Genomic DNA, 11,385 nt, shown 5'->3' with positions numbered 1-11,385 from the left:
TTTTGCGGGGCCTCCCTGGATTTACGCACCGGGCCCCCTGTGAGCACGGCATTTGGAAATAAACTTTTAAGCATGTTTTATATAATATTGAACTTAATATTTTCTTCCATCGCCTTAAAATTACTTTCTCTTTCTGGACTATTTTTAAAAATTGCAATGGCGCGGAGCCCTGTGAGCGCGGGGCCCGACTGCGCCAAATCGGTCCAACCGACCTAAGGCCGACCCTGTATATTTGTTCGAGAATTAAAGCACATCAATTTCTGTGACACTATGCAAACAAATGTTGCTCCGTTCGTGACAAACACCCACCATGCAGTTGTATTTTTGTTAACAAGTAATATTTAAAAATGTCACAAATTTATTATGCTAGTATAGGTTAATGTAAACAATAAACTCTAGCTATACGCTAGGACTGGGTCGGTTGGTCGTGATGATAGACATAAACAATCACGAGAAAATACGATATCTGGGAAGACGCGTACCACTGTGATATACGATGCCCCAAATATGTAGGACTCAGAGTAATAAATATAATTTACTGAAATTTAAGTTTCCAAGTCAGATAAAAGGCTTTCGCGTTGTTACCTTCACTTGATACGTTTCGCGAGTAATGACACGAAAACGCGGTATATTTCAGCTAACTAACAGAAGGGAGGAGGGCGGGGTCTTCTTTCGGAATGCAATTGAATAAAGGAGTAACATAAATGAACGAACACGTGAAAGCATACCTGTGTTGTCGAATGAAGCAGTTAGTAAAAAAAAAAACGAATATCAAACATATAGAGACTGGTTTCGTAGTGTAAGCAACTGAAGAGCAAGAAATGGTTTAACATGTATGTATGCTCTCAAAATAATAGAATCAATGAAAATAAAGAAAAGTCTTGTTTGTGTTCATTTACATCGTGACAGCAACAACCTGATGTAATTTATTTTGCGTCTCATGACAGCCGAATAAGTAACTATAGAAAATAACTACCTATTAACTGCTGAAGGACATGACTTCTTGTAAAGAGACGTTGCGAAGAAAGCTGCGGTCGTTGTGCTCGCTTTGATTTAAAGTAAGACACTACCGTGGAAAGAGTGTGTGTGTGTGTGTGTGTGTGTGTGTGTGTGTGTGATTAAGATTTTTAACGTAGCTTTATCAATTTTTCAGTCATTAAGCTACGATATCTGCAGTGTGGCAGTTTATAGTGATGTCTCTCACTGGGGCCTCATGCCTCAGACATGTAACATGATGTCCCACTCATTTACGTTATCCTGACATCAGATCGACCAGTCCTAACACTGACGTCTTAATGCTGAGCGACTAGTGATGCAACTGTTAGTAATTTTTATAAGTCTTCGATATGATTCGGCCGGGAGTTCGAACCCAGACCTTCCGTATCCGAGGCTGACGCTCTAACCACTAGCCCACCGGAGCAGTCTGGAAAGTTTGAACATGCTCATTTCCAAAGTTCGTAACTAACACGCTGTAAGCGAAGTATGTTAGCTGACAAGAAATTATATTATTATCATAGAGAACAATTGATCATAAATGAATTCTTTAAATTGGAATCAATTTGTCATACGGCAGTATGGCCTTCTACATAGTCTTGATTAAAGGCTCCACAAAATGCAGAAAAATCATATTTATATGTGAACAGAGAATCCCTTATAGAGGAGTTTTAAATGAGAAACCTTTATACTGGTTTATTGTCCATGACAAATTACTATACATGGTTGAAAATGATAGCCATTACCATTTGGAAAAGTTGAGTTTGAGAAAGAGACCTGGGGGTGGGGGAGGAGGGGGCCTTAAGATTTGACTGGCGATGTTTCTAAACCAATATCTGTTATGAAGATTCTCATTATTAAGCTTATTAATTACTCATCAATTTCACCTGCCAGTCTGACAGTTACAAGAGGTAAGCACGAAGACAGACAAACAAACAGACTTTGCTGCCATTATGTGGGTAAGTTAAGGTGTAGAAATTAGAATTAATGAACAAACGAATGAATAACAAACGAATTTACGAACAGATCTAGATAGACAAACTTGCGGATTATGATACACATTAATTTATATATGAACCAAAATCAAACAGCAAAGAATGGTTGTCACATTATTGTAGAACTATAAGTTCAACTTGAAAACTTACTTGTATTTTTTCACAAAAATAAATGAACATTTAAAATGTTGTGAAATACAAGATGTAAATGACGAGAAAGAACGGATGTTGCATTTAATCGCGGTTAAAACTAGTAGCATTGTTTGACCAAGAAAGGAAAACAATTCTCTATTTAGCCCTAATCGCCCTTCTTAGCAGACTTCAATACATTAATGCATCTCAATTTTATTTAAATCTCTACATCTGGTTTTCAATACACCTTTGAGGGTTCTTTGCGTTTATTGATATTAGCAGAGTATAATAATGCAAGTTATATCTTTGACAGTTTTGTGGTGAGATAATACTAAAATGTCTTGCTTTAACGATAACATTGATTAAACAAACTCGTGGTAAATAAGGTCCCATATGTCGTTTTATTCTTCTCGTATTAGAGTAAAACGTATTACTGTTTAAGTATACTTATTCGTTCGGACTAGTTGATAGGTTGAAGACTCTGCATATGCACACAGACGATGTGAAATCACTTATATTGATTTCTCGTTTGATCGGACCACTGTCAATTGACCAGACACAAACTCTTAGCCATGTTAATGCCCATGACAAATCAACGCATGTTCAAGCGAAACACCTAATTCGCTTAGTAGTCCACCATTTTTCTCCGACAATCATCTATAAACAATACGCTAACAGTAGTTGATTTTATTGATTGTATTGACATGCAGTGTGTATGCCTTCCCATTCCGTGTTTATAATAGTTACTTTGCACGTGACTATTTACAAAAGTTAGTATAAAGTAGATTTCCGTACAGTTTATACATAAATAAACCCAAATGAGACTGATCACATGGATTTGTTCTGACCAATGGAAATCTTCCCTATATTTACAAACTGATGCAACTGTAATTATTATTGGTTGAATAGCTAACGGCCCGTTTGAACTTGTATCAATTAAACAAAGTGCATGCCTGAAACATTAGTAACCATGGTTACCATTGACCTACTTCGAATTTTTGCACATATTGATGTTGTGCATAAGAAGCTAGTAATCGTTCCTATTAGTATCACAACGTCAACATTCTAAATGCAATTAACATATGTTTATATGTGCAAATTGTCCATTTAGTGCAGCAGACAGTAGAATACTTAAATGCTTATTTAAACATGCAACCTACACGTTTTACGATACATCACACTTGAAGTTCATTGGTTTTTAAAATTAAACTGACAAAGCGGCACACAGAAAATGAATTGAAATACCTAATGTGATAATATTGATTAATACGAATCTAATCAAGGATCTTCTTTTCCAAAATGATTTAGACACAATCAATATCAGACTTCATTTAAAATGTAAAAATAGACACATAATTTATCCATAATTTAACACCAATACATTTCAGAGGGATGGAGAACGGTGGGTCTTTTAAAATGTAAACGCACACATTTAGTTAAAGGCATCAATAAATTCTAGAATGAAAGTTTGTTACATTTACATTAAGCTCCTGTAAATTCTGATGTTCAATATGTGTACGGTCATGTTCACTCTGTAGTTAATAGGACCTGCTCTGAACGAGAACAGAAATGCTATCTGATATTATTAAAACCATTCATCGGCTTTGCATATATATATTCTTTCCTTAAAACAAACTTTGCTTTCTGGCGCTGGTGCTGGCGAAAGATTGCTTTAAAAGCTGGACAATTAGGAAATCAGTCGTTTTGGAAAAGGAGCCTGTCTTGATTAGCCTGCCAGATGTTTTGATTCAGTGGGACTATGTAATTGGGCGCCATACCATTTTGTTCTGCATCTGGTCTATAAAAATTGCGTGACATGTTTTCAATAAAGAACTGTAATGGTCAGGTTATGGAAGCAGTCGAAGAGTGTCATTTTGATGTTGATGTGAATTTTACTAAATAATGAGAATAATTTTAAATCGCCATATTTTGTCATAAATTATTCATTATTTGATTCAATGTCAATAACATTATTAGGAATACGGCGAATCTCTATCATTGCATTTTCATTTTCATTTTTAAAAACAAAAGAGCTGAATTTAGAAAAATAAATATGAATGAGCTGATGGAAAGAATGAAGAATGAAAAGGGAAAGAAATTATGCAGCAATGATAATATGTCGGCATTATTATTTTAACATTACATGATGAAGAAACACAGTCAGTCACACTTGTACATGCATTATGTGTTTGGTATACACAGAGTGCATAAGAGTCATTGATACCAGTGCTGTAGTTTCTGGAATGGAATCTCTGATATCGAAGGCGTTATATCGGTTTGAAAATCGGGGATACGATTTACAATCTTTTAGTCTGAAAAAATCCTCAAAGGGCCGATTTACAATCTTTTAGTCTTAAAAAATCCTCAAAGGGCCATATATAAATGCTCTCGCGACTCCGCTCTCCAAGCCAGTAAAAGCAAAGTTCCGGTAGGGATGGACATAGCGGCTGACAGAATAGCGACGGAGAAACCACCTGAAAGATGACACGTTGCCAAATCTTGATCATCCTTGTACTTCGCTGCCCAGACGATGGCTCCGAGAGTAATAACCAGGCCTGAATGTACAAAACAGTTTATGACTCCAGTACTTGATGTATAAAACAGTATATGACTAGAGTACTGAATGTATAAAACAGTATATGACTTAAGTACTGAATGTATAAAACAGTATATGACTCGAGTACTGAATGTATAAAATAGTATATGACTCAAGTACTGAATGTATAAAACAGTATATGACTCGAGTACTGAATGTATAAAACAGTATATGACTCAAGTACTGAATGTATAAAACAGTATATGACTCGAGTACTGCAAGAAATGCATTACAGAATGAGTCTGATGGCCTGAATGTATAAAACAGTATATGACTCAAGTACTGAATGTATAAAACAGTATATGACTCGAGTACTGAATGTATAAAATAGTATATGACTCGAGTACTGAATGTATAAAACAGTATATGACTCGAGTACTGAATGTATAAAACAGTATATGACTCAAGTACTGAATGTATAAAATAGTATATGACTCGAGTACTGCAAGAAATGCATTACAGAATGAGTCGGATGGCCTGAATGTATAAAACAGTATATGACTCAAGTACTGAATGTATAAAACAGTATATGACTCGAGTACTGAATGTATAAAATAGTATATGACTCGAGTACTGAATGTATAAAACAGTATATGACTCGAGTACTGAATGTATAAAACAGTATATGACTCAAGTACTGAATGTATAAAACAGTATATGACTCAAGTACTGAATGTATAAAACAGTATATGACTCAAGTACTGAATGTATAAAACAGTATATGACTCAAGTACTGAATGTATAAAACAGTATATGACTCGAGTACTGAATGTATAAAACAGTATATGACTCAAGTACTGAATGTATAAAACAGTATATGACTCGAGTACTGAATGTATAAAATAGTATATGACTCGAGTACTGAATGTATAAAACAGTATATGACTCGAGTACTGAATGTATAAAACAGTATATGACTCAAGTACTGAATGTATAAAACAGTATATGACTCGAGTACTGCAAGAAATGCATTACAGAATGAGTCGGATGGCCTGAATGTATAAAACAGTATATGACTCGAGTACTGAATGTATTAGGACAGAATATTTTAGTACAAGTAACAAGATTGAAAATTTCTCTAAATTGTATTAAGAGTAAGTTTTGATTAAATTGTATTAGAAGTAAATTGATAAATCATATTGGAAGCAATTTTCTACTAAAATATATTGAGATTGAATCCATTTATTTGTGTTACAATTATATACTACTATTCAACAATGATTACGCTATTATGATCAAGTACAAACCGTCTTATACAAAACATTACTTGTATCTCAGACTCAGCACAAAAAGAGTACATTCATTAGGTTACGTAAATAGTGAACTAGACAGATTCCAAAGATTCCTATAGAGGGCAAATGTGCTGATCTTGCAGAAGTACCTACGTAATAATGTACATAAACCTAGACAATAATCTGTAAGAGACTACGAAGCCTCACTTTGAGATTGTGGCCAACGCAAAAGCTAGGAACGCGCCATATTTGGCGTTGTCTTAAGAAACGGGTATAAAAAGACCCAGCCACGGGCTGACATCAGTTTTGCTGGCCAGAAGCTCAAACAGGCTTTGTCTTTACAGCTCGATCCCCTACCCTCGCAAGCCAAGATTTTCAAACATGTAGCTGTATTTTCAACATCATCAAGTGACACCTCTTTCAAGAGGATTGAACTTCCTTTCTTCTCTCTCTCTCTCTCTCTCTCTCTCTCTCTCTCTCTCTCTCTCTCTCTCGGATTTGAGAAACGGATTGACTTAGCTTTTACGAAGAGTAATGTTTTGTATAAGACGGTTCGTACTTGATCATAATAGCGTAATCATTGTTGAATAGTAGTATATAATTGTAACACAAATAAATGGATTCAATTTCAATATATTTTAGTAGAAAATTGCTTCCAATATGATTTATCAATTTACTTCTAATACAATTTAATCAAAACTTACTCTTAATACAATTTAGAGGAATTTTCAATCTTGCTACTTGTACTAAAAATTTCTGTCCTAATAAATGTATAAAACAGAATATGACTCGAGTACTGAATGTATAGAACAGTATATGACTCGAGTACTGAAGGAAATGCATTACAGAATGAATCTGATGGGTCCTATTTGCTAGCGACGCATGCACATTATTGAACGATCAATTTGTTATGTCATGTGCGTTTAGAACTCAAACTTCTCTAAATTTAAGAAACGGCTTTTGCGTGATACCCTGATGTATAATCCTTGTTTAAATTTTTTTTCCATGAATACAAAATCGTTTGCTTTGATGTAAATGGACCAATCATATCATTCTCACGTCGAATAATTGAAAAGGTAGCTTTGTTTATCCATTATTATTCATTTTTCAACCAGAGTTGGCACGCTGGTTTGAGTGTGTGTGTGTGTGTGTTTGTGTGTGTGTGTGTGTGCTGATGTCTCGCACTGGGACATCATGCCACAGACACGTAGCATGATGTCCCACCCAGTCAAATTATCCTGACACCAGGCCGACCAGTACTAACACTAACCTCTTAATGCTGAGCGTCAAGCGAGGCAGCTGTTAGTATGACTCGGCTGGGGATCGAACCCACGACCTCTCGCATCCGAGGCTGGCTTGAGTGTTGGACGCGTGTCGGCAATGACACAGGTTCAAATACTACCATAGTTTCAGCCCTGGTCGGCTACAGTGGTGTGACCATGTACTTGTATTTTGCCCGTTTTAAATCGGCGTTAAATAATATATTTGTATTGATATATTATTAAGTACTAAACCAAACGTATACTGACATCGTTACCACCTTTACTCAAATTTTCTATTACACAACATAGATACTCTGAAACATATTTGAGAGAGAGAGAGAGAGAGAGAGAGAGAGAGAGAAGGACTGACGAAGAACATTGCAAATCTGGTGCCAAGCCAGCACTATCGCTTTCGAAGACTACCGACTCTGTTTTCAATGGTTCTAAGCTACAACTGACAATTACACTAATGGGAATATAACAAGACACAGCTGAGAGTGCTATAGAAAGTTTAAACGTTATTTAATAAATTTATAAATGCATTTTTTATATTTGACTTCTTTTTACACAAAAATGAGAGCTAAGACAATGTGTTTGAGAAAGAGAATTAATGGCAAGAAAATGTGACTTGGTAACCTGTCAGTTACTTGTTACCTGTGCTTTAACAAATGCCAAATTTAGTTATTCCTGATTTAAGCCGCCGGGTTTGAACGCAAGAAGGAAACACAATTTATTCAGTACTGTCACAATCATATTGTAAAATGCAACACAGAAAATTGGATCTAACCTCATCACATACAAGGAATGCAGCTCCCATTATGTCGGAGAAAAGCAGAAATTAAATATATCGTGAAGAAGGGATACTGAAATATTTGATATTACATGGTAATATACTTGTATAATTGAATTAGTGTTGAATTGATTCTTCGTTTAAACTTACCACCAGTGATCGCATATAGTCCTGGTATTTTTCCAGCTTTGTGGTTATATCTAGTGATAAAAATGTACACGATTTCAAGTAAAACAGCACCAAAGATAAGGATCAACCCTGCCATCTCTAGGAACAGTGTAGCTATTGTCCAGTCTAAGAGAAGAAAAAAAAAACAAATTTATTTCTAAACAGATAGAGATTAAAATTACATTGATAATTAGGTGTACATTCACCGCATTCATAACATTGATAATGATATTAAATAGAGACTTGTCAAACTTTATTAGAGTACAGTCGCTTTACCAACATAAAATATAAATGCATATTACGCGTGTCAGTTCTGATTGAAGATCACAGTAGCAACTGGTTTTTAATATTGCATATGCATTGAAATATGAACAGAATGAACATGACGATGTGTATTTGGTACATAGATTAATATAGTCAGATTTTTGTAAGTCGACGCTAATATTGCAAACTCAGTGAACTCTAGTGTAAAATCAAACGACACAAAAATGCCGTTATAAAAAAATTGATATCATGGATATACATATATGCAAGCAATAATGAAAAATATAGGAGAAGCGAAATTTGCAATAGGAAGGATCAGATGAAGAAACAGACAAAAAATGGCAGATATACATAAGCAAAATGACTATTTAACTTGCGATAGGTGACGATGGGGCGAATTCTATTGCAATGTTCATGAACGGTCAATGTAGCCAATACGACGTATAATGTAAATTATGCTGACATATAGTCTTCTGGTATATGACAGGAGAGTTCTGGTCGACTACGAAGACTCATAAATAAGAGACATACATACAGACAGAGACAGTGATTTACTTTCCTCTTATTACCTGGAAATATGTCCTTTAACCCGCATTTCTCATGCCCCGTTTTATAATCCTTGGAGCAATTGTTCCACAGTCCGTAGTATACTTCTGCCACATCCAAATCTTCTGCCAACCAACGCGGAGAAGCTATTGCTATGATACAGAGAACAAGTGACACAGCACCACAGATCGCTCCGGCAACTGCCAATTTATGCATATCTGAAGAAATCGAGTAATATATACAACATTTAATTCGGACAATTTGAATGTTAAGGAAGTCAATATAATAATAATTCTTTTTCTAAAATATTGCACTCTCAGCCAAGGAGAGAACGTATCTAATAGCCAATCGACAGTCTTCGAAAAAGTGAATAAGTGTTTGCTTTGGCATACAAAGGTACTATTATCATCGCTCACGTGATGTATTGAAACATACATCAGAGAGAGAGAGAGAGAGAGAGAGAGAGAGAGTAGCCGCACTTAATAACCACTTAGAAATAAAATGAGTGTACGGATATATTGCAGTTCGATATATTGATACCATGTGGACACACTCGTCCACAGATTACTGTTTCAGTCAACATCAAACACATCTTTTTAAACCACGATGAACATGAGGTGAGACTGTTACAGATTAACGATCTTATAAAAGCACATATATAACGCTTCGTTTTCTAACGTTTCAGCCAAATGTCAGAATCACTTCCGTATACACAGACATGTAGAAGAAGAGAAATTGTCAGTCCTTTCAGAAAGTTTGTTTTTTTCCAAATACTTTTACAGCACATAGTTCTGCTCTTGGATCGGTCATTGTACGAACATAAAAATGTGTTACAAGGAACAACTGTTTAATTATTAATACGGACAAGTGGCATTCGCTTGCAACTACTGTGTCCTATTCTTGTGCAGAGTTGATAAAAGTGTCTTAGATTAAGACTAAGTCAACCGTTCCTGCTTGGCTCAGATACCCTTTCAATGAGCTAAGTAATGGGGAGAAATAGCATTTGTAAAGCGTCCTTGGATAGGTAAAACAATCAATGAACGGTAGAAGTGGGGCTCCGAGTGGCCGAGTGGTCTAAAGCGCTCACCGTTACGGATCACTGCCATCTCACCTCTGTCTGCGTCGGTTCTAGTCTCGGATTCGGCTAATGTGGTTATGTGAGAAAGCTTGCCAGTAGCTTCTCGTGGGTCGTTGGTTCTTTCCGGGGTTTTTCCGGGTTCTTCCTCCACCATTAATACTGGCCGCCATGTATAGCCTATATTGTGCTGAAAAATGGCGTTAAACCCTACAACAACAACTACAACAACGGTTGAAGTGAATATTCAGAAGTGTTGATTGCCTAAGTAAACATTCGATAAGGCATATTCGTATATTCGTAAAAGGCACAGATTATGGGATTTAAAACCTTGCGATTTCTGATTTGCAGTATGTTTTTTTGTCTTGTTGGCGACAATTATATATAACCTGTATCGATATGATCAGCCACGCGGAAGTAAATTTAGAGCATGTCAATCAATGAACGTCAAACTGTTTCATGAGACAAGTTGTTATTGTTGTTGTAGGGTTTAACGCCATTTTCAGCACACGATAGGCTATACATGACCGCCTGTATTAATGGTGGAGGAAGAACCCGGGAAATCCCCGGAAAAAAACCACCGACGGTCGATAAGCTACTGGCAAGCTTTCTCATATACCCACACTGGCTGAATATGAGACTCGAATCCACGCAGACAGAGGTGAGATGGCATTGATCCGTAACATGTGAAAAGACAACAGTATGAATTAAACGATGTTCTATGTGAAGGCCTTGTAAAGGCTAAACGCAAGAAAATAATAACAGTGTATAGTTTGATATTAAATGCGTTAAATATACTATATAAATAGGTGCTTATCGTACATTCAAATCTTAACAAGTGCTTCATTTCGTAACGAATAGAACAAACAAGTTAACAAGGATGATGATATCCTACCTACGATTATTGATGTGTTAACAATGGAAACCGATGACACATAGGAAAAGGTGTTATATGTTGCGAAGTCTATTTAATGTTCTTATTGTTTGTTAATATAACCTGAACGATCTACAAACTGGATACATACATAAAACCAGTACAAAGTGCAGTTGCAATACATAATGAGGGCATACATCAGCAAATGAAATGTCCTAAAATTAGCAATTAATCATACAGAGTAACATAGCCACAACTATAACATCACCGACATATGTTTTCTATACGTGATCTGTGCAACTACAAATAAGATTTCGCGCTCTCAAAACCTTGTGATTCTGCAGCTTTTGTTCCCATGGGCATATCCTTTGACTTCGTCCATATCGTCTCTGATTTATTGTAACTCATTTTGAATTCCACGAAATGATTTATTTCAAGTCTTCGTTGTGTATGACGTC

General features: G+C 35.9%; 1 protein-coding gene across 2 annotated transcripts in view; it reads right to left on the bottom strand.

The window, feature by feature from the left end:
• Positions 1 to 1,993: 1,993 nt before the first annotated feature.
• LOC149783289 (uncharacterized) overlaps positions 1,994 to 11,385 on the bottom strand; it is a 28,444-nt gene continuing 19,052 nt past the window's right edge. For both annotated transcript variants that reach the window (XM_089931524.1, XM_089931523.1), the window contains exons 2-4: positions 9,002 to 9,196; positions 8,151 to 8,294; positions 1,994 to 4,675 (exon numbers count right to left, since the gene is read on the bottom strand). In XM_089931524.1, the coding sequence (XP_089787650.1) occupies positions 4,485 to 4,675; positions 8,151 to 8,294; positions 9,002 to 9,194 (528 nt within the window). In that variant the 5' untranslated portion in view covers positions 9,195 to 9,196 and the 3' untranslated portion in view covers positions 1,994 to 4,484. The remainder of the gene's footprint in view (positions 4,676 to 8,150; positions 8,295 to 9,001; positions 9,197 to 11,385) is intronic.

This window comes from Sinohyriopsis cumingii, chromosome 14 (genome assembly GCF_028554795.1).
Source record: "Sinohyriopsis cumingii isolate HCF-2022 chromosome 14, ASM2855479v2, whole genome shotgun sequence".
NCBI classification, from domain to species: Eukaryota; Metazoa; Mollusca; class Bivalvia; order Unionida; family Unionidae; genus Sinohyriopsis; species Sinohyriopsis cumingii.
The sequence above is the reverse complement of the archived record's forward strand: the minus strand, read 5'-3'. Positions and strand labels throughout refer to the sequence as shown.